At 37.9% G+C, this 24,802-nt stretch overlaps 2 protein-coding genes across 4 annotated transcripts in view; both read right to left on the bottom strand.

Moving 5' to 3' along the window:
* The window catches only part of LOC105495016 (spermatogenesis associated 6), a 170,283-nt gene extending 155,776 nt beyond the window's left edge, over window positions 1-14,507 (bottom strand). For 2 of the 3 annotated variants that reach the window (XM_011764140.3, XM_011764141.3), the window contains exon 1: window positions 14,260-14,507. In XM_011764140.3, coding sequence (XP_011762442.1) covers window positions 14,260-14,310 — 51 coding nt within the window. In that variant the 5' untranslated portion in view covers window positions 14,311-14,507. The remainder of the gene's footprint in view (window positions 1-14,259) is intronic. The other variant, XM_011764142.3, reaches the window with a different exon arrangement.
* A 170-nt stretch (window positions 14,508-14,677) lies between these two features.
* Window positions 14,678-24,802, bottom strand: part of LOC105495012 (BEN domain-containing protein 5) — a 1,475,945-nt gene continuing 1,465,820 nt past the window's right edge. Inside the window, exon 17 of the mRNA XM_071093290.1 lies at window positions 14,678-14,847. Coding sequence (XP_070949391.1) covers window positions 14,835-14,847 — 13 coding nt within the window. The 3' untranslated portion in view covers window positions 14,678-14,834. The remainder of the gene's footprint in view (window positions 14,848-24,802) is intronic.

Genomic DNA, 24,802 nt, shown 5'->3' with positions numbered 1-24,802 from the left:
CTGGGCAACATAGTGAGATCCTCTCTCTACAGAAAAAAAATTTTAAAGTTTTTAAAAGATCAAAGAAATCCAACCTGTGCACCTAATAAACTTTCAAAAGAAGAGAATCTATCCGGGCTTGGTGGCTCACGCCTGGAATCCCAGCACTTTGGGAGGCCCACATGGGCGGATCTCCTGAGGTCAGGAGTTCGAGACCAGCTTCGCCAACATGGCGAAACCCCATCTCTACTAAAAACACAAAAATTAGCTGGGCATGGTGGCACATTCCTGTAATCCCAGCTACTCAAGAGGCTGAGGCAGGAGAATCGCTTGAACCCGGGAGGCAGAGGTGGCAGTGAGATGAGACTGCACCACTGCACTCCAGCCTGGGCAACAGAGCAAGACTCCATCTCAAAAAAAAAAAAAAAAAAAAAAAAGAAAAGAAAAAGAAAAAAAGAGAATCCAATGAACTCTCAAGAAGAGAGAATCTTGAAAACAACAAGAGAGAAGTGATTCAGCAGGCAGCAATAATCTTCAGTAAGATTAACGGCTGATTTCTCATCAGAAACATGAAGCCAGTAGGAAGAGTGATAACTGACTCAAAGTGCTGACAGAAGAAAACTTTCAAACAATAATTCAATACCCACAAAAGTTTTCTTTCAAAAAGTAAGTAAAACTAAGTAATTCCCAAATAAACAAAAACTGAGATAGCTCATCACTAGCAGAACTTCCCTATCAAAAATACTTAAAGAGAATCTTTCAGGTTGAAATGAAAGGATACTAGACATAGGCTCATATCCACATTAAAAAAAGAGCACTAGTAAATGAAACTATATAGAGTAAATATAAAAACAGTATAAATGCATTTCTCACTCATTTCTCCTATTTTATTTCAAAGACAATTACAGAAAGCAACAATTATAAAACTGTGCTGGTTTTATAATTGTTTATAAAATGTATAAACTTATATTTATAAAAATGTAATTTGTATGAGAATAATATAAAGGGAGGGAGAATAGAACAAAATAGAAGGAAAGGTTTTATGTAACAGTGAAAATAAGTTAGTATTAGTCCATACTAGATTATAAATTAAGATGCTAATTGTAAACCCCAGACAAGCACTAAGAAAGTAACTTTCTTTAAAATACAGCTAAAAAAAAAAAAAAAAAAAGAAAATGTAAGTGGTACACTAAAAAATAAACAACATAAAAAAAGCCATAATGGAGGAATAGACAAAATAGTCACAGAAAACAGATGACAAAATGATACAAGTAAATCTTATCTATGGTTACATTAAAGATAAATTGACTAAACACTCCAACCAAAAGGTAGAATGGCAGAATGGATTCAAAACTATGATCCAACTATTTTCTTGGCCATAAACAGAAATAAAGTGCTATTACATGCTACAACATGGATGAACCTTAAAAGCATTATGTTAAGTGAAAAAAAGTGTTAAAAGCACAAGGCCAGGTGTAGCCAATCTTTTTTGCTGTCTTTTTTGCTGACCGTCAGTGGGCAGAGTATCCAGGACTGATTTTCCCAGGGGCAACCCTGCCTGCTCATTTCTGGTTGTCTACTCTAACAAACTGATTAACAGATAGGCCAAATATGGTATGTCCATACAATGAAATATTATTCACCATAAAAAGAAATAAAGTACTGATACATGCTACAACAGGGTTGAATCTTAAAAGCATTATGCTAAGTAAAAAAAAGTAAGACACAAAAGGCCACATACTGTTGGATTCCATTTATAGAAATGTCCAGTATAGGCAAATCTACAGATACAGAAATTAGATCCAGGGGCTGGTGGGAGAGGGAGAATAGGGAATGACTACTAACAGATACAGGATTTCTTTATATGGTGATGAAAATGTTCTGAAATTAGTAATGGTTTTTGCACAACTTTGTGAATATACTAAAATTTACTAAATTGTACACTTTAAAAAGGAACATTTCAGTCAGGTATGGTGGCTCACATCTGTAATCCCATCACTTTGGGAAGATGTGACAGGTGGATCATGAGGTTCGGAGTTCAAGACCAGCCTGGCCAACATAGTGAAAACCCATCTCTACTAAAAATACAAAAAATTAACTGGGCATGGTGGCAGGCACCTGTAATCCTAGCTACTTGGGAGGCTGAGGCAGTAGAATTGCTTGAACTCAGGAGGCGGTGGTCGCAGTGAGCCAAGATTGCGCCACTCCACGCCAGCCTGGGTGACAGTGCGAAACTCCACATCAAAAAAAAAAAAAAAAAAAAATTTAATGGCATGTCGATAATATTGCGACTTCAAAAAGATAAAGATTAAGGATAAAAGTGAAATGAGGGAAAAGATCTATCATCCAATTACTAATCATAAAAGCTGGGGCAGTTATGTTAATATGACATAAAGTAGACTTCAGAAAGAGAAAAATCACCAAGGATAAAGTGGAATGTTTCATATTGATTAAAAGTTTGATTTACTGAGAAGACATAAAATTAAATATAATAGCATCTAATTATACAGTATCAATGTAAATAAAGCAAAAAGTTACACATTTGAATTCCAATACTTCCCTTTCAATAACTGACAAAAATAAGCAGTCAAGTAATCATTAAAGATATAGAAGATATAAGCAATATTTACTAATTTGACCAAAATGATATTTACAGAGTACTTCATCCAATAACAGAAGGATACACATATTTTTTTCCAAGGGCACACAAAAACATTCACCAAGATAGATGATACTGTGAGTAATAAAACAAGTCTCAATCAACATAAAAGGACATAAATATTTTTTAAAAATCACGCAGAGTATATTATCTAACCACAATGAAATTAAACTAGAAATCAATAATGGGAAAATAAAAAAAAAAAAAAAACTAAGTATTTGGAAATTAAATAATAGGGTCCTAAACCACTCATAGGTCAAGGAAGAAATTGTAAGACAAATTAGAAAAAACTTCCAGCTTAATAAAAATGAAAACACAATATATCAAAATTTGTGGGATGTAATTATGTCACTTTTTTTAAGACATGAGGCCTTTCTCTGTTGCCCAGGCTAGAATGCAATGAATGGCGTGATCATAGGTCACTGCAGCCTCAAACTCCTGGACTCCGGCAATCCTCTCACCTCAACCTCCCAAGTGGCTAAGACTACAAGCAGGTGCCACCATGCCTGCCTAATTTTTTTTTTTTTAAAGAGATGGTGTCTCACTATGTTGCCCAGGCTGGTCTAACTAAGCTCAAGTGATCCTAAGCTTGAGTGATCCTCCCACCTCGGCCTCACAAAGCACTGGGATTACAGGCATGTGCCACTGCACCAGGGTTATTAAATCACTTCTAAAAGGTATATTATAGCATTAAATCTTCGAAATTCTTTTAATTCATTTTCTGTTTGGAAAAAAAGCATTTGACAAAATTTAAGCCTCATTCATAATAAAAGTTCTCAGCAAACTCAGAAGGAAATTTCCTCAACTGAAAAAGAATATCTATGCAAAAGCCTAAATCTGATATCAAACATACTTGACACTGAAAGACTGAATAATTGCCCCTAATATCAGCAAAAAGTTAAGAATGTCCACTCTCAACACTTCTATACCACAATGCACTATAGGTTCCAGCCAGTGCAGAAGGACAAGAAAAAGATATTTGGAAACGAAAGAAAAGGCATAAGGTTGAAAAGGAAGAGGTAAAACAATGTATTTTCAAACATCATAGTTGTGACCTATTACAAAATATGCTACTAGAAAAAATAGGGAAATTTAGCAAAGTCACAAAATATAAAGGCAATATATAAAACTCCATTTTATTTCTATACACTAGAAATAAATTTTTTAAAAATACCATTTATAGTGGCATCAAAAAAACATGAACTTCTGGCCAGGCACAGTGGCTCATGCCTGTAATCTCAGCACTTTGGGAAGCTGAGGCAGAAAGATCATTTGAGGCCAGAAGTTCAAGACTAACCTGGGCAACATAGCAAGACCTCATCTCCACAAAATATGAAAATAAATAAAAATTAAAAAAATTAAAAATTAAAAACATGAGCTACTTAAGTATAAATTTAACAAAATAGGTATAAGACATGGATACCAAAACTACAAACATCACTGAAAGAAACTAGAGACCTAAATAAATGGAAAAATATACTATTAATAGGTTCATGAACTCAACATTGTGAAGATCTCAACTCTCCCAAAATTGATCTACGATTTCAATGTCATCCCAAGCACTAAGAAAACCAACAAAATTGACAATGAGGAAATAAAATCACTTCAAATGAAAATTAATTAATTTGCACAATCAAAAAACAATTTTAAAAGCAGTATTTAGGATCCTTCATCTAGTAAAAGAAAGAAGACTAAAATATTGTGAAATTAACACTGGTAAAAATGAAAATTGGCAGATATTTAAAAAGACTAAATGAGAATTTTGGAAAATTTAGTCGATTAAGTTAAAAAATCCCAGTAGACGAGATAAATTTTAAATTATTAAGTACAAATTTAATATTGAAGAATTCTCTAAAAACAAGAAGTTTTTTTAATGTTAAAAAAAAAGCATTTAGGAGCCTCTCTGAACCTATTCTGGTTCAAGGGCTGCCTGATAAATTTAAAGAATAATAAATAAAGCTCTTAAGAAACATTGAGAATAAAAGCTCCAATACATATCTAATAGTACTGCCAGAAAGTAAGACAGGAGAGAACAGCAGAAAAACAATACTCAAAAATATGATAGCTAAGAATTTTCCAGAACTAAAGAAAACCTTAAATTAAATTCTCAAGTGGAAAGCATACACCCAGTGCAAAACAGAATAAACAAATAAATCCACAGCTCTGTACATCACAGTGTACTGAAATACATCAAGGATAAAGTGAAAATACATAATCATAGTGACGAATTTAATATATCTCCATTACAAACGGGTAGATTATACAGACAAAAAATTTAATATGGAATTGAATTTCAGAATAAGTAAGACTGATGTGATAATGACAGATAGAGCTGTATATCCAACAAATGAGATTATATATTAAGTAAGTAGAGAGCATTCACAACAACTGGATAAGTATCAGGACACAAAGGAAATAACAAAAATAATATCATACAGACCTTGTTCACTAGCTATGATGGTTAATTTTATGTATCTACTTCATTTGGTTAAGGGATACGCAAGTAGCTGGTAAACATTATTTCTTGGTGTGTCTGTGAGGATTATTCCATAAGAGATTAGTATTTGAATCAGCACACTGAGTAAAAAAGACCATCCTCACCAATGTGGGCAGGTATTATACCATCTGTGAAGAGCAAGGATAGAACAAAAGGGCAGATTAAGGGCAAATGTTTTCTCTCTCCTTGAGCTCGGACATCCATCTTTTCCTGCCCTTGGATAACAGAACTGCAGGTTCTCAACCCTTCAGACTCCAAGACTTACACCTGGTTCTCAGGTCTTTGTACTCAGATTGAATTACATCACCAAGCTTCACTGGTTCTGCAGTTCGCAGACAGCTTGCAGGCAGCATATCATGGGACTACAAAGCTGTCATAATCAAGTGAGCCAATCCCCATAATAAATTCCCTATTAAATAACTATATAGTATATCCCATTGGTTCTGTTTTTCTGGAGAACCCTAATACATGACCCCAATGCAATTAATTAAAATACCACAGTAAAAGATAATATATATGTATATGTGTGGGTATGTATGTGTGTATGTAGGGGGGAGAGTATGAGTATGGGAGAGTGTTACACACACATAAATCTTATGCATCTTGGAATTAAAACAAATCCTAGATAATTCATAAGCTAAAGTAGAAATCATAATAAAAATTATAAAATATTTACAGCCAAATGATTTCAAAACATTATCAATACCTTTGAGATGCCAGTTAAATAGCAACTGGAAGCAAATCAAGTGTCTTAAAGGCAGACATTACAATGAGAAAAAATATTGCAAATTGCAGAGGAGTGGTAAATACAAAATTCAGGATACCGATTAGCCAAAAAGAAGAAGGAAAAAGGGATTACACTAGGCAGAGATTTACAGGACACTTCACCCGGATGGGTACACAGGTGTTCATTAAATGTTACTCTGTAACTTCCTATATGTCTGAAATATTTCAAAATAAATGTTTTAAAAATAAGTGAAAAAAGGTATTTGACTCATAAAGCTAAAATCTCTCTACAAATACAAATAAAAGATCCTAAATAAAAAATTAGCCAATCAAATCCAGCAAAATAGAGTAAAAAATGTACATCCTGACTTAAAAGAATTTATCACAGGAATGGGAATAGTTCAACATCAAAAAGTATCATTGTTTTTATAGACTGTGAAAACAATATTATATAATAATTTCACTGGACTGAAAAAAAAATCCAAAATAACTCAACATTTGGGATTTTTAAAAATTAGAATAGAAGGCAACTTTATTAACTCAACAAATGAAAACCCTACAGCCAATATTCTATTAGGTTGAACTACATTTGAAATGGCTGAGGTTTTTTTATGTCAAAAAAAAAGGCCCATTATCAGCAATTTCATAGGATTTGATCTAATACTGGTGAAACTTCAGAAGCATAATTTAAAATCAGAAAAAAAGATAAAGATACCTACTTTGTTATCCCTAACATTAAACACTATACTAGGAATTCTAGCCATCAACGTAAAGACAAGGCAAAAAAAAAAAAAAGACAAAGGATTGTACTGCGGAAGTCAAAACTGTCTATTTTCAAACAACATGATTTTCCACATAAAAAATACAAGTAACTATTGAAATAATATGTTATTTCATGTTACTTAATGTTGCATTCAAAATTAAAATAAAAAATGTGCAAGCAACAAAGATATATACAAGAATGCCCCTAGGAGCACAATTTGTAATATCCCCAAACTAGAAAAAACAAGAATGTCCATCAACAATAGAATGAATAAATAGTGGTATACTCATTTAAGAAGGGGGAAAAGGGCTATTGTCTCAAAAATCACAAGGATAAACTCTCACAAATTAGTTAGACATAAAAGAGTTCATACCATACAAAATAGATTATAGATAGATATAGCTAGATTTCAAAACTTCAAAATACATTGTGATAGAAGTCAAGATGTGGTTACCTTTGGGAAAGGAATGGGGTAGGTGAAGTGGCTGGGAGGGAGACAGCCCAATGGAGTGATCTGGGGTTCTGATAATATTCTAATTATTGGTGATTACACATTTATGATTTGTGTACTTCATGAATATATGCTATAGTTCCATAAAAACTTAATTTTAAAAATCAATAACACAATAAATATATACAAGTTTGTCAAGTAAAATAATCATTTTAAAAATCAATAGCTTTGTTTACCAGAAACAAAAAAATTAGAAAATGAAAAACATGCAGTACTAAAAAGAGCAAAAACAAAGTAAAATATAAACTTCAACTAGACGATCTTTGAAAATTCTATTACATAAAACCAATAGAGGTTTAGTATCCAAAATATATTTAACAAGAAGAAGAAAACAAAAGACTACACTTTTAAAGGACAAAGGATATTGGTAGTCACAGAAAAGGAAACCTCTAGGATCCGAGATTGGAGTTAAGCAGCCACAATCCAAGGAATGCCTGGAACCATCAAAAACTGGAAGAGGCAAGGAAAGATTCTTCCCCAGAGCTTTTGAAAGGAGCACTGTTCTGCTGACACTTTTATTTTGTACTCTGGCCTCCAGAAATGTGAGGGAATAAATTTCTGTTGTTTTAAGCAACCACATTTGTGATAATTTGTTATGACAGTCCTAGAAAACTAACCAGATACCCTGAGACTCAATAGCTCCATTTCTAGATCTACTCCCTAGAGCACTGGGTCACCATTCTATAAGACCCAAAATCATCCTTTTACACAAATATTTTCAACTTACCTATACATATAACTAAACAATAAACCAATGTCCTAATTAAAGTTTGAAAAAATACAGAAATATTTTATAAGAAAATACATATTTCTAACATGTAAATGCTTGGGCAAGACTAAACTGGAAGATGTATTTGCACCTATACACATAATCTATGTAAAATGGGCAGTTTCAAATGTGGGATGATAAATGTCCCATACTAGCAACTCGAACACCACAAACAGCACTGCCATTGGTGCTATGATTTTCCAAAAAAAGTAAACTTAGCAGAGTGTCAAACCAAAGTGTACTGTTTCCTCAATTTACATGGCAATTGCATTACTGTAAAATGCATTTTAAAAACCTTTTAAAAAACTTTGTGTTTATAAATAAAAAAAGATAATTATCAATTGCTATTACGTTATTAATCTCTAGTAATTACAAACAAGTTTTTCATCTACATATTCAATGTGACATTCAAGTCATGCAGGATACCAAACAATTAATATCACAGGACTCCCCAACCACTGTGACAAACAAAAGTAGTCCGGTCAATTTCTAAAATGCTCCCTAGGGCACACAACACACCCCTGAGAATCACAGACACAATGATACTAGGAAATACGTGCAAATATATTCATTGAAACATTGTTTTGAATAATAAAAAGCATTAACTACTAGTATTTAATAAAAAGTCCATTGAGAGGAACAAAAATTACATCACTGTTAATATAAACATATACTGTTTTATAATGACGAAGGAAATTAATTAGACCTGCAAGAATCAACACTGAAAAATCTCCAAAACAGTGAATCAGAAAAAGCAGGCTGCAGGAGGATACATACAAGTAAGATACTACTTGTGCAAAATTTAAAAACAAAACTACAGCATAGGTTATACACAGACATACACATATACTTAATAATAAGTACAAAAATCTGAACAAATAGAATACAGTACAACTTCAGGATATTAGTTATCCTAAGGAAGGTAGTGAGGAAAACATGGTCAGGAAGAGGTAAAAGGTACAGAGGAGGCCTCAACTACATGCAACATTACATTTCTTAAAAACAAAAATCTGCAGCAAACATGTAAAATATATCATTTGTTAAATGAGGGGTGGGGTATCAAAGGATTCAGTATATTTTTTTCTACTAATTTGAACTATTTTATAGTTAAAATTTTTTAAAGTCTATATTCCAGCAAAATTTACTACCAACTACGGCTTAACTGTGACTGAGACACTACTCCACAGGAACCTGGATAAGGATCACAAAGATAAATGTTCAGGTGAGTAGTGACTGAAAGAACCCACATCTGTCTGCCACAATGCTATGATTAGTTTGAGTTAGGTAATGAGATGAAGTGAGAATTACATGCAATCCCAAATTGACACTATTACTTTACCTCCAATATCTTCCTTCTATTTTCCCAAATAAGTTCATATAAATTGAAATATTCAATATAAAAAGAAGAGATAAAGCAGCAATAATACTTCTTCCCATCAAAGATAAAATGTTTTAAAGATTTAAAGTATAAGTGATAGAAAATATAATTCTTTTGATGCTCTTTAAAAAAAGTTACTTAGCATACCATATCATTCTCCAAAGATTCATTGAGAAAAGTCACACTTTCCTCTTAGCAATATATTTTCTCTCGTGTCATATGGCTCTGTTGGGCAACATAAAATGTTGTGTTATACATCCAAACCTTTCTGTGTTTTTACTTTCATATTACTTAAGTATAACACAGATGAGATTACCACTAACACAAAATTTCAGCAAAAAAATAAGCATGGAAGGGGTAGAGAAGAGTAAGATTGCACACTTTCAACAGGTAATTAGAGATAACACCTAGTTTCCAGTTTATAAAAATTGGGAAAACACTGAATGTCACCACAAAAAGAAGAAAAAATCAGGCAATAATACAACATGAACTATTCTATATCTGAGTCAAGTATCTTCAAAAGGTAATGGCCACAAAAAGATTTTTACAAGAATGAATATTCATAGTAGTAGTATCCAATAACAACCATAACCTGGAAATAAGCCAAACCACCATCAACAAGAGAATGGATAGCATCAGACTAAAAAGCTTCTGCACAGCAAAGAAAACAACCAACAGCAAAGAAAACATACACAATGGGAGAAAATCTGATAAGAGGTTAATATCCAAAATATGTAAGGACCCAAACAACTCAATAGCAAGAAAACAAATAACCTAATTTTAAAAATGGGCAAGAGGTCTGACTAGGTATCTCAAACGGACAACAAGTGTATGAAAAGTTGCTCACCATCTCTAACCATCAGGGAAATGCAAATCAAAACTATAAGATATCCCCTCGCACATGTTAGAACGACTACTATAATAAAGCCAAAAAATTGTTAAGCGTTGGAAAGAATGTGGAGAAAGGGGAACCCTTGTACACCATTGGTAGAAATGTAAATTAGAAGAGCCATAATAAAAAGTATATTTCCTCAAATAATTTTAAAAAAGAAAAATTTCCTCAAATAATTAAACTACCATATAATCCAGCAATCTCACTTCTGGGTATGTATCCAGAGGAAATCAGTATACGGAAGAGATCCACACTCTCATATTCATTGCAGCATTATTCACCATACTCATGATATGGAAGCAACCTAAATGTTCATCAGTGAATGAATGAATGAAGAAAATGTGGTAGGGGTGTGTGTGAGGGTGTGTGTGTGTACACTATTCTGATTTCTATCACTATAGATTAGTTTGCCAGTACTTAAACTTCACATTGGAGCCACATAGTGTGTGATATTTAGTATCTGACTTCTTTTGCTCAGCATGTTCTTGAGATTCATCCATGTTGTTGGTCCTATCAGTAGTTCCTTTGAATTGTGGAGTAGTATTCTATTGTATGTGTATACTACAACATATTTATCCATTCTTTTTTGTCAAAATTTACATACATTTACACTGTACAAAGTGATGTTTTGCTACATGTATCCACACTGTGAAATGATTAATTCAAGCTAATTAACATTTCCATCACCTCATATACTTATTTCTCTCTGGAAAGCAATTCTGTCTGGAATGGACCTGAAAGGGGAACAAGGGAATTGCGAGGGGTGATGGAAGTGTTCTAAATCTTGATCTGGGTGATGGTGACATGAGTGTATGAATTGACCAAAACCAACTGAGGAAAAAAAGGGAACATAGTGGGAAAAAAAAAAAAAAACAAAACCAGAACTGCTCTATATTAAAATGAACTACAAAGACCTATCAATCAAATGATTAAAGGCAACATATAAACCTTGACTGGATCCTGGTTTGAAAAAGTTAACTATGGAATCCATGTTTGGGACAACCAGAAACACTTTAATATGAACTAAGTATTAAGAATTTCTCATCAATTATCTTAGGTGTAATAATGGTTTTGGGGTTATATAGAACAATCTCCTTATTTTTTAATTTTATTTGTTTACTTATTTCAGAGACAGGGTCTCACTGTGTCGCCCAGGCTGAAGTGCAGGGCTATTCACAGGTGTGCTCACAGCACACTACAGCCTCAAACTCCTGGCCTGAAGCAATCCTCCTGCCTCAGTCCCCTGAGTAGCTGGAACTACAGGCACCTGTCATCATGCCCAGCTAATATCCTTATTTTTAGAAGACACACGCTGCAGTACTCACAGGTGGAGTATCATTATGTCAATTTTCTTTCAATTTTTAGCAAAAAAAAATTTTATACATAAACATACACACACATAGAGATAAATCAAATTAATGTACATGGTCATGGGTTATAGGTCAGTATTCATTTAACTATTCTTCTAAGTACTCTGTATGTTTGAAAAATCTCATTTAAAAAGTTGGGGAGAAAGATGCCAGTTTTAATAGATACAGAGTGATCTCCAGGACATACTGAACGAAGAAAAGCGAGATGCAAAATGGTTTATATGCTACCTATTTCATAAAAACAGACATATATATCTATATATATATATGTTGTGTGGTATGTGACAGAGAGTTTGTGTATCTGTTTATATCAAAATCAGTAGAAATGGTTACTTAAAGCAGGTGAGTATAGGTGGGAAATAGTTTTGAGCCTGAAAGCAACACTTCTCTGAGTATATCATTTTATACAGTCTTGAACTTGAACCATGTAAATGTAAAAGGAAATAGACAAGAAAAAACTAAAATCAAAATGAAGATGTTAAAAATATCTAGGGTCATATAACCTTTCTATTCAATCAAAGCCAAATTAATCAATCAATCAAACATGTTTAATTTGTATGTTTGCTAGTGGGGTTTTCTTTTTGGAGGGGGCAGGGGCGTTGTTTGCTCCTTCTGAGCATCAGAGCCATTTTAAAAGGCTTTTGTTGTTCAGAAATTCAGGAACATTTTGCAGATCTGCTTCTAAATAGTTGTGCAATCCTAGACAAATAATAGTCATGCTAAGCATCGATTTTCTTGGCTGTAAAAAGGGACTGAATTCAATGATTTCCATCTAAGATTTCTCGAAACTATAAAATTCTGTGACTTAAATGTTTGTTGGGGAAAAATATTATTTCCACCTGCATAGTTTTCTTTAGCTCTGATGAGTAACAAAGCTCCATTATACAGTGAATTACAGAGTCATTCACTTTCTGCAATACAACTAATACTCAAGAGAAAAGCAGCTATTCCTCCGACTCCTTCAAGCAGTAATCAGTTACAACAGAGTACTCTTCCTCTTAGAAAGTTTGTATTGGCAACGTTAGGGAAGCTGCAGCCAGCCAGTCAGGCAGCTGCACTCACCAGACTGCTAAACACCATTAGTTGGCAGGAGGAGGAAGAAGCCAGTAACAAAACCTATTAGGGCTGAACTCTGAAGGAGTTTCACTAAACTTCAGAGGAGGTCGAGAAAGCTTCGTGCATTCCGCTTGCTAAACTAATTTTACTTTACAAAAAGTTGTCAAAAATGGCAGCTTTGGGAGGAAAACAAGTAAAGCTAGGAGTTTCCGAGAAAAATCTCTGCAGGCTTGAAGGTAAAGGGAGAGCCCAAGAAAATTTCTACTTCACCACTACTGCCTCACACTCTGCCCCACCCACACTTCCCTTCTTTAAGACCTAACAAAAGACCTAAAACAGTCCTGTGACTTCCCGAGGGGTTTAAGTTCCGTGCTGCAGCAACCTCATTCTAACGTGAGGAAGGCCAGCCAGGAAAGGCGGGATGCTGCAAGCACGGGTTAAGTGGAGCCTGGCCAGCAGGGTGCACAGGAAGGAAATGCAGAGGGCTCCTGGCTGCAGCACCCAGGAGAGTAATGGTAAATATTTAAGCACCCTCAACCCCCAAGTTTTGCTAGGAGATCAAAGAGAAGACAACATATATAAGAAAACTTAGAGAGTAAGGAGTGAAAAGAGACCGAATGGTGAATTTTGGTTCCAAACTCCGTACAGGTCTGTGCCTGCAGGACTAAAATGGGGTGTGGAAAGGGTCTTGTGGGGATTTCCTCCAGAAGAGACAAGCTGGAGTATTCCTCTGAACAGGAGAATGAGAGGGTTCTCTAAAGAATGCAGGGGAAGAAGTTCAAAACCCTTGGATGTATTCTGAGATCAACAAGGGGGATAGAGTTTTCTCCTAGCATGGAGAGGTCCAGCCCCTTCACTGGATGAGCGGGGTCTCTGCCCCAGCTGGCCTTCCACAGGAGGAGGGCGGAAAACATCCTCTTGAGCAAGTCTGGAGACTGCAGGGGTGGGGCTGTAAGTTTGGGGAAGGAAGAGCTTCCCTCATAAAGTTGACTGGGCCTTTCTTACAATGGCTGGCACAAAGTCGGAAGGGTCTGGGGACGGGAGGGGCCTGAAGTGATCTCTGAGGAGTTGGGTTTTTCCTGGAAGGCCCTGGGAGGGAAGGCAAGGTACTTAGCGCAGTGACACAATTCAGTTGTTAGGTGTGAAGATTCCCCTTTGAAGACAGAATAAAGAAAGGCCCCTTCATTAATGCGGGGTTTGAAACTGGTCCGAAGTGGTGTGCTTGCAGGGATTCGGGAGGAAATGCGACCCCCACCCCCATATTTGGGAAAGGCGGGGACAACAATTCTCTAAGAGAACTGGAGCCCAGAAGAAGAAGGAAAACAAAGCTCCCGCGCCGCGCACATACACTCTCTCTCACTGGAAAGTTAGGAGCAAGGAAAGGAACTCTGAAGTGGTTTGGGAACGATCTGAAAGCGCGCAAGCTGGAAGTCGGGTTGAAGCCAGCGTAGCGGAGCAGGAGTCAGGCTTCTGCGTGGCCGGAGTGGAAGGGCGCTCATGAGTGCGAGGTGTGGCAGGACCGAGGGGGCGTGGGGTCGAAGCTCCCTAGGGATGATTCGGAGGGTGAAGGTGGTTTGGGGGTGATTCTGGGCTCTCGGAGGTGACCTGAGGGAGTCCCTGAGCCAATGCGCGAGGGTGGGAGGCGCTACCGGTACTCACTGAGCTGATCTCCAGCGCCAGGGCGCACTGCAGCGCCTTCACCTTCGGCATCCGTGCGGGGAGGGGCGGCGGGGAGTGACCCCAGCCACCGGCCTTAGTGAGGCGGGGAGACCTGGGGCTGGGCGGGGACGGGGAGGAGACGAGGTGGCGGCGGCGGTGGCAGCAGTGGCCCCCAGGCCGGGGCCCGCGGTCCAGCCTGGGTCCCGCCGGAGAAGCAGCTGAGCGCGGGGCGCACACTCGTTGTCATGGCAGCTGGGGGGGCGGGGCCGGAAGAGAGGCCGCGCGGGGCGCTCCAGGGGCCACCCGCGCGGGGGCGAGCTCTGGAGGCGGGGCTTGACGAACGCCGAGCGAGGCGGAGCCGGGCAGGGGGCGGGGCTTCTGAAGGGGCGGGGTGAGGCAAGGCAGTTCTTCTGTGATGTCAAACTGCGCCCAAAGCCAGAGGAAAGGGAGCAGCTGTTTGTATGATGGGACAGTACTCAGTTCAGGGAGTTGGAGTTCCGGTAAGGCCGTCGGAGGGAAGCCCTGGGTTCCAATGTGGTGATGGCACCTTGGGCTAGTGGCGACCCACTGTGGCCTCAGTTTTCCCAACTGTAAGAGAATAATAATTATTAGACCTCCTATTTGAATTTCATGGTACAGTTTACAAAGCCAGCATGAGGATACTGGGAATTAGAGAAGAAACTTGACCAAATCAAATTCGGAACCAGGACTGGAACCCAGGCGCTCTCAAGTTAAACCTCAATTGCCTCCCTGAGGAGAGGGGCTTGAATCAGATCGTCCATACTCCTGGTCTCCTATTCTGTGATTCTCTTTGTTAGCGCGTTCCCTTTTCCCTTCAAGTTTTCCTGTCTAAATCACCCGTGTATGCATCTTAATGCATATTGCTTAAGTGGAACCGTCAATGAGGGGCCAAAAATAAGTCCAGCTGTGAAGGGCCTGGCAATAGACCATCAAAGATAAAAAGAACCTAAGAGATTGCCCAATCCAATCATGCTAAAAATCATTTGTATTGCAAAATACATTATACATGCAGAAGTGTATAAAACACGTTTATCTTAATAATAATGTGAACAGTACCTGTACAACTAGCACCAGGTTAAGAAATAAAACATTACCAGCACCTGAAAAATGCCCCCAACGATTACATTGCCTTTCTTGCCCTGGAAGTAACCACTATCCTGACTTTTGTTGCAATAATTCTCTTCCTTTTGCCATTCATGTATGCATTTCTAAACAAGATGTTGTTTAATGTTTTCTGGTATTGATAGTATAGGAATGGAATTAATACTGTATGTATTTTTCTGTGATTTGCTTCTCCCACTTAATATTATGCTGTGGAATTCAGCCACTGGCGATGCTGTGTAGCTCAAGTTTTTTCCATTACTGGACAGTATTCCAATATAGATTAATTGATTTATCCTTCCTACTATTGATGATCATTTACACTGTTTTCATTTTTAGCTATTATTAACAATGTTATGAACATCGTAGTACAAGTCTGTGTCTATTAATGCACATGTACTAGAGTAGAAGTGGGTTGACTGGGTATTAGGGTTTTGCACATGTGGGACTTTAAAAAGTAAGACCACACCATTTTCCAAAGTAGTGTACCTATTTATGTTTCTGGTGGGGATGTATAAGAGTTCTTATTTTTCCACATCATCGGCAACATTTGTGTTTGGATTTTTAACTTTTGTATATTTGGATGTGTGTATTTTAGGTATTTCAGTGTGGTTTTATCTTGCATCTCTGGGTACTGTTGAGGTTGAGTACCTTTGGTTTTGTTAGGCTTTCCATTTTCTCTTACTGAACTGCCAAGTAGTTATCTTGCTCCCTTTTCTATTGGTCTCTCTCTCAGTTCTTTATATACTCTGGATAATAATTATATGTCTACTCTGTATGTTGCAAATATCCTTTCCACTTTGTGTTTGTATTTTAATTTTACATATAGTCTGTGATTAACAGAAGATAAATTGTTGTCGTGGAGTATGAGTATTCTCAGTTTGACCAAATAATTCCAAGTTGCTGTCCAGAACGCCATACCAGTCTACGCTCCCAATGTTTGAAGGCCCCACATTCTTCCCAGGCTTGGCATTTTCAAGCGTTCTTGTTTTCCCCAACATAAGCGACATAAACTGTCATCTCACTATTGAATTTTTCAGATTACTGATGAATCTGAGCATGTCTGTATGTGCTACAAGATTTTCTATCTTTACTATAAATCATCTGCTCATAATGCTTTACCCATATTCTATCAGGATTTTTGTCTCTTTTTAGGAGTTTTGTGTATTCTGGTTAGTTAATTAATTCTAAGATGCTACAAAAATCTTCTCTCTTTATGGTCTTTTTATAAACTTTGTCCAGGACTTTGTTTTGTTTTGGGGTTTTTTGGTTTTTTTGTTTTGTTTTGTTTTTGACAGGGTTTTACCCCTGTCACCCAGGCTCTGGAATGCACTAGCGCAATCTCGGCCCAAAGCAACCTCTGCTTACCCAATGATATGGTTTGGCTGTGTCCCCACCCAAATCTCATCTTGAATTGTACTCCCATAATTCCCACATGTTGTGGGAGGGAGCCAGTGGGAGATAATTTGAGTGTTGGGGGTGGTTTCCCCCATACTGTTCTCGTGGTAGTGAATAAGTCTCATGAGATCTGATGGTTTTATCAGGGGTTTCCACTTTTGCATTTTCCTCATTTTCTCTTTCTGCCATCATGTAGGAAGTGCCTTTTGCCTCCTGGCATGATTCTGAGGCCTCCCCAGCCCTGTGGAACTGTAAGTCCAATTAAACCTTTTTCTCTTTCCAGTCTTGGGTATGTCTTTATCAGCAGCATGAAAATGGGCTAATACAGTAAATTGGTACCAGTGGAGTAGGTTTTGCTGAAAAGATATCCGAAAATGTGGAAGCGACTTTGGAACTGGGTAACTGGGAGAGGTTGGAACAGTTTAGAGGGCTCAGAAGACAGGAAAATGTGGGAAAGTTTGGAACTTCCTAGGGACTTGTTGAATGGCTTTGGCCAAAAGCCTGATAGCCACATAGATAATAAGGTCCAGGCTGAAGTGGTCTCAGGTGGAGATGAAGAACTTATTGGCAACTGGAGCAAAGGTGACTCTTGTTATGTTTTAGCAAAGAGACTGGGGGCATTTGGCCCCTGCCCTAGAAATCTGTGGAACTTTGAACTTGAGAAAGATGATTTAGGGTATCTGGCAGAAAAAATTTCTAAGCAACAAATCTTTCAAGATGTGACTTGGGTGCTGTTATAGGCATTCAGTATTATAAGGGAAGAATAGCATAAAAGTTTGGAAAATTTGCAGCCTGACAATGTGATAGAAATGGAAAACCCATTTTCTGAGGAGAAATTCAAGCTGGCTGCAGAAATTTGCATAAGTAATGGGGAGCCTAACGTTAATCCCCAAACTGTGGAGAAAATGTCTCCAGGCCGTGTGAGGGGTATTCACAGCAGCCTCTCCTATCACAGGCCCTGAGGCCTAGGAGAAAATGGTTTCATGAGCTGGGCCCAGGGTCCCCATGCTGTGTGCAGCCTAGGGTCTTGGTGCTCTGTGTCCCAGCTGCTCCAGCCATGGCTGAAAGGGGCCAACATAGAGATCAGGCTGTGGCTTCGGGGGGTGCAGTCCCCAAGCTTTGGCAGCTTCCACATGGTGTTGAGCCTGTAAGTACACAGAATCAAGAATTGGGGTTTAGGAACCTCCACCTAGATTTCAGAGGATGTATGGAAACGCCTGGATGCCCAGGCAGAAGTTTGTTGCAGGAGTGGGGCCATCATGGAGAACCTGTGCAAGGGCAGTGAAGAAGGGAAATGTGGGGTTGGAGCCCCCATGCAGAGTCCCTACTGGGGTGCCACCTAGTGGACCTGTGAGAAGAGGGCTACTGTTCTCCAGACCCCAGAATGGTAGATCCACCAACAGCTTGCACAATTCACCTGGAAAAGCCACAGACACTCAATGCCAGCCTGTGAAAGCAGCCGGAGGGAGGCTGTACCCTGCAAAGCCACAGGGGCAAAGCTTCCCAAGACTGTGGGAACCCATGTCTTGCATCAGCATGACCTGGATATGAGACCCAGAGTCAAAGGAGATCATTTTGAAGCTATAAGATTTGACTGCCTCGCTGGATATTAGACTTGCATGGGCCCTGTAACTCCTTTGTTTTGACCAATTTCTCTCATTTGGAATGGCTATATTTACCCAATACCTGTACCCAAATCCTATCTAGGAAGTAAATAGCTTGTTTATGATTTTACTGGCTCATAGGCAGAAGGGACTTGCCTTGTCTTGTCTTGGTATGAACTTTTGGGTTAATGCTGAAATGAGTTAAGACTTTGGGGGACTGTTAGGAAGGCATGATTGGTTTTGAAATGTGAGGACATGAGATTTGAAGGGGCCAGAGAAAGAATGATATGGTTTGGCTGTGTCCCCACCCAAATCTCATCTTGAATTGTACTCCCATAACTCCCACATGTTGTGGGAGGGACCCAGTGGGAGATAATTTGAATCATAGGAGCTGTTTCTCCCATATTGTTCTTATGGTAGTGAATAACTCTCATGAGATCTGATAGTTTTATTAGAGGTTTCCATTTTTGCATCGTCCTCATTTTCTCTTGCCGCTGCCATGTAAGAAGTGCCTTTTGATGAGTTCATGTCCTTTGCAGGGACATGGATGAAGCTGGAAACCATCATTCTCAGCAAACTAACACAAGAACAGAAAACCAAACACTGAGCGTTGTCACTCATAAGTGGGAGTTGAACAATGAGAACACGTGGACACAGGGAGGGGAGCATCACACACCAGGGCCTATTGGGGGGTGGGGAGCTAGGGGAGGGATAGCGTTAGGAGAAATACCTAATGTATATGATGGGTTGATGGGTGCAGCAAACCACCATGGCACATGTATACCTATGTAACAAGCCTGCATGTTCTGCACATGTATCCCAGAACTTAAAGTATAACATAAAAAAAAGAAAAAGTGCCTTTGCCTCTGCCATGATTCTGAGGCCTCCCCAGCCAGGTGGAATTCTGAGGCCTCCCTAGCCATGTGGAACTGTAAGTCCAATTAAACCTCTTTTTCTTCCCAGTCTTGGGTATGTCTTTATTAGCAGCATGAAAATGGACTAATACACCCCAGCTCAAATGATAATCCTGCCTCAACTTTCCAAGTAACTGGGACTACAAGCATGTGCCACAGTGCCTGGCTAATTTCTGCATTTTCTGTAGAGACAAGGCTTCGCCATGTTGTCCAAGCCGATCTCAAACTCCTGGGCTCAAGGGAAACACCCACCTCGGCCTCCCAAAATGTTGGGATTACAGGCGTGAACCACTGCACCCAGCCATTAGGGTGTACTTTCGTTCATAGAAGTAACCTAAGTTCAATGTAAATCAATCATTTTTGCCTTATATTTGTGTTGTGTTTTTAACATTTTAGTAAGTCTTCCCCAAATTAGCTTGGTATGGTGGCACATGCCTGTGGTCCCAGCTACTTGGGAGCCTAAGGTAGGATTGCTTGAGTCCAGGAGGCGGAGTCTGCAGTGAGTGATGTTTGCGCCACTACTGCAGCTTGGGTAACAGAACCCTGTCCTGTCTCAAAATAAACAAACAGTTTTCCTAGTCCCCAGATGCAAACATACTGCATTTTCTGTTTTCTTTTATTAACTTTATAGTTTACCTTTCACATTTTGATATTTATTCTATCAAGACTCAATTTTTGTACATGATGTTAAACAGTAATCCAGGATTTGCTTTCTTGTTATTGTTTTCCCTTTTTAAAAAGTATGCTAGATTTTCCAGCAGTACCTACTAAACATTCTGTGCTTCCTCTCACTGATTTGTGGTATCACCTTTCTTATGTATTAACTACCGAAGTTCTGTTTTCAACTTTGCTCTTCTGTTCCAGTCTTCTATTTCTCTCTTCTTGCAACAGTACCACATTGCTTCTGTTTATTACTATGGCTTCTATTTGGCAAGTCTCCTTTTTTAGGAGACAGATTTAGCTATTTGTGATCCTTCATTGCTTCTTTTCATTTTAGAGTAATTTTATCAAGTTCCTCAAATAGTCCAGCTGGAATTGGAATTTTGACAATGATACATTAAACTTATAGATTAATTCAGGGAAATGACATCTTTGTAATATTATGTCATCCCACCCAAGTGCATGGAATGTATCTCTTTTTTTTTTTTTTTTTTTTTGAGACGGAGTCTCGCTCTGTCACCGAGGCTGGAGTCAGTGGTGCTATCTTGGCTCACTGCAACTTCTGCCTCCTGGATTCAAGTGATTCTCCTGCCTCAGCCTCCGAGTAGCCAGGACTACAGGCACCCACCGCCATGCTCAGCTAATTTTTGTATTTTTAGTGGAGACAGCATTTCACCATATTGGCCAGGCTGGTCTCAAACTCCTGACCTCGTGATCTGTCCACCTCGGCCTCCCAAAGTGCTGGAATTACAGGCATGAGCCACCACGTCCGGCTGGAATGTATCTCTATCAGACATATTCTATGTCCTTCACTAGAGTTTTCAAGTTTTGTCCATAGAGATCTTATGTAATTCCTAGGTATTTAACTATAGTTTTTCTCTTTATAATATTGAGAATAGTTTCTGAAGTTTTAGTTATTTTTACTAGTTTGTTGTTGCAACTATACAGAAATTTTGTCTTTATAAGTTAATCTGGCAAATCTGTTAAACCCTTGCTGATTGAAATAGTTTCTCTGTTCCATTGTTAGTATTAATATTTTTCTCACAGAGATGATAAGCACTATACTGATTTTTCATTGCTAGCATAACAAATTACCATAAACTTAGTGGCTTAAGCGACATAAATTTATTATCTTTTAGTTGTGTATTTCAGAAGTCCAATACAAGTTTTGCTGGACTAACATCATGGGGTCAGTAGGGCTGGATTCCTTTCTGAATGCTCTAGGAGAAAATCCATTTTCTTGCCCTTTCCAGCTTCTAAAACCCATTAGCTTTCCTCAGCTCATAGTCCCCTTTATCTAGCTTCAAAGTTAGTAGTTCCTCGTCCAGTCTTTCTCTCATTGCATCACTCTGACCTACTCTTGTACCTCACTCTTCCACCTTTAAGTACCCTGTGGTTACATTGAGCCCACCAAGATAACCAGGGTAATCTCCTTATCTAAAGGTCAGCTGATTAGCCACTTTAATTCTATTGATTGCCTTAATTCTCTTTTCCATGTAACAAAACATAGTCACAGATTTCTGAAATTAGGACATGGACATGTTTGGAGGCTCATTATTCTGCCTACCACAAACAACAAAACACATAATAATTGCATTGCATTGAAGTACATCAAATATGTTGAAAACTCATGAGTTGGTAATGTTATTCAAAGGGGAAAAAGCATTGGTCAGATTTGGATGACTTTAAGAACCAATTCATTCTGAAACTGAGAAATAAAACAAATCAAGCATTTATCCTGAATATCTTGTTTGAATTCTACCTCAGGGTGACCAAAGAGCTGATGAAAGAAAGTTCTTTATAGAAAAATCCCCAATATAAATGAATAAGAATAAAGAATTAAAATATTCTTGGCTGCTAAAACCATTAGTGAAAAGCTGATGAGGAATTTCATAATAGATTAGTCTGATAGCACTCAAACACACTGATCAATCCTAATGTCACAAAAAACGGTATGTCCTTTGAGATGATGCAATTGGAAGTACACAATATCACCATTCATATCAAAAAATCAAACTTGAATCTTATCAAGTATCCAAATCTGTCACCAACATACAGGAAATATAAAATGTAAAGTAACTCGTTAGAAAAAGTCATAGTGATGCAAGCAGCAAAATAAATACAATGTTATTTCTTCAACAAATAAATCGCAAAGAAGAAAAGAAGACTTAATGGATTAAAAAAGACTAAAGTGAACCTAATGTGAAGTGTTTATGAGACCACTGCAGAAATTTGAATGCTACTGGATACACGATCTTGAGAAATTATCGTTAAATGTTTACGTATGATAGTAATACTAGGGTCTTGTTTTTTTAAGAGCTCCTTCAAAAAAAAGTGTTACACATTGAAGTATTTATGGATAAAATATGATGTCTTGAATTTGCTTCAGAATACTCCAGGTGAGGTTGGAGGTGGTAATGATGGAAAGCAGGTGAAGGTGTGGATGAAACACATGAGCCACGTAATTGTTGAAGGCTGGTACCAAGTATGCTGGAGTTGATTTTACTATTTGTTTTCTACTTTTGTTTATGTTTAATTCCATATTAACACATACAAAAGTAAATAGATATTGAACAGTGTCAAGTGCCTTTTCTATACTGATTATTGAGATAATCATATGAGCTTTCAACTTCAGCCAGTTTATGAAATGAATTATATCGATAGCTTTTTCTGATGATGCACCTTTCTTGTAGCCCTGTACCACATTATTTTGTGAAAATGCTTCTGGATTGTTAGTTAATACTTTATTTAGGTTTGTGCATCTATATTCATAAGAGAATTGGACCTATAATTTTTTTCTTTTATTGCCTTTTCCTTATTTTGGAATCTAGATTACACCGACCTCAGAAAATAAGGGCACATGTAAGAGCAAATGCTCTTATCTTGCAGATGCCTGAATGAGGAGGCAAGATCAGTTTGGCAGTTGAAGCAGCTGGAATCTGCAATTCAGAGAATCTAAGAAAAGACAGCCCTGCAGAGAGAGACCCAGAAACCTAGGAGGGGTTTCTCCAAATATTCAAGGCTGAGGGATAAATGTTCCATACACAGGGTGAGCCTCCAGAGGCTTGCCGATTAGCAACGGCTACAGTTTCCTTATCTCAGGGATCACAGATTGTGCTACCTATTGCCTACCATCTGAAAACAATTGCTTCCAATATTTCATCCAGTTTCATATTTGTTTAAACCAAGGTTAATCTGGCATCAGTTATTCCATTGTGAGTGGATGTGAAAGTACCAATTCCATTCCGTTTTACTATTAACTATCCTTAGCCTTAATATGTATCAGTAGGTGGCTTGTTGCTAGGAATATTAAATGAATGGCATGTTTCATAGGTTGTGTTTAAAGTTGTTTTTTGAGTTAGCGCTTTCTTCAATAATACTTTATGATGTCAAAAACACTTAAAAGTCATAGTGTTGAACATCTATATAGGGTTGGATCTATAATAACTTCTTAACTTTTCCTAAACACTGTTTTTTTTTTTTTTTTTTTTGGTTTATTTTGTTTTTTTTAAGTGAGCACCCAGTTTGGGAAATTCTGAATTAGGGGAATCATAAAAGGTTTCATTTTAGCTGGGCCACATAAGAAAAGTAAGATATCAAATTGTAAAAATCATTAAGAACTTCTATCCCATCTGAAGTGTGAGTTGGGTGCCTCTTCTCTGTGCTCCCTTAACATCCCATTTTATCTATCTATCTATCTATCTATCTATCTATCTATCTATCTATCTGTCTGTCTGTCTGTCTTCTTCCAAATATCCATGAGAAAAAAATCCAATCATAAAAATATTTTAGGCTGGGTGCGACGGCTCACGTCTGTAATCCCAGCACTCTGGGGGGCCAAGGTGGGTGGATCACGAGATCAAAAGATCGAGACCATCCTGGCCAACATGGTGAAACCCTGTCTCTACTAAAAATACAAAAAAAAATTAGCTGGACATGGTGGTGTAGGCCTGTAGTCCCAGCTACTAGGGAGGCTAAGGCAGGACAATGGCTTGAACCCGGGAGGCGGAGGTTGCAGTGACCCAAGATCGCGCCACTGTACTCCAGCCTGGTGACAGAATGAGACTCCGTCTCAAAAAAAAAAAAAAAATATATATATATATATATATATATATTTTAATATTCCAATTGTCTCACTTTGTGGATGAGGAAAATAAGTAGTTAGAGGTCAAGTAACTTGGCCTACATCTTTTCCCAAGATTGTAAACTCCTAGTGAGCAGTAACTACATCTTCATTTTCTTTGTATAAAACAAGAAAGTTTAGCATGAAAAAGGTACTCAATTACAAATGTGTTGGATTGAACTGAAGACCCTTGGAAGGGGATTTTGTACCTGAGGATCTCTTTCCTTTGGCCATACTGTTCCATGAACAAAGTTCAGCCTTTGAAGGCAGGCTGACTTGAGGTTATTACTACCTTTACCATTTGATAGCTATGTGACCTTGGCCATGTTGTTTCAACACTCTGAACCTCATTTTCTCTGTGTATGTGTGGTCCTTCTTATAAGTTTGTGAAAAATGTGAAGTCCTTAGCCATGATAGCCCAATATGACAGGCTAAATGATAATAGGTTCATGTTCTTTTCCTTTATGTTCTCAGATAAGCACTGTCCAACTTTGAGGTGTTTTGAGGTCTCGCCTGATTTGGATTGTTTAAGTTTATGCTATTCTTTGAATTCTCTGAGCTGTTCTGAAGCAGTGTATCATGAACAAAAACATCCCCAGTTCAGTCCAAACCCCTGGTTACATATCATTCTTATTCCATGTTATAACTAGTTTGAGGGTGTTCCCTGCATTCAAGTTTCAGCCTCACACAGAAATTCAGCAGCCAATTTCTAAGCCCTAAGC

Source organism: Macaca nemestrina, chromosome 1 (assembly GCF_043159975.1).
Source record: "Macaca nemestrina isolate mMacNem1 chromosome 1, mMacNem.hap1, whole genome shotgun sequence".
Classification (NCBI taxonomy): Eukaryota; Metazoa; Chordata; class Mammalia; order Primates; family Cercopithecidae; genus Macaca; species Macaca nemestrina.
The sequence above is the reverse complement of the archived record's forward strand: the minus strand, read 5'-3'. Positions and strand labels throughout refer to the sequence as shown.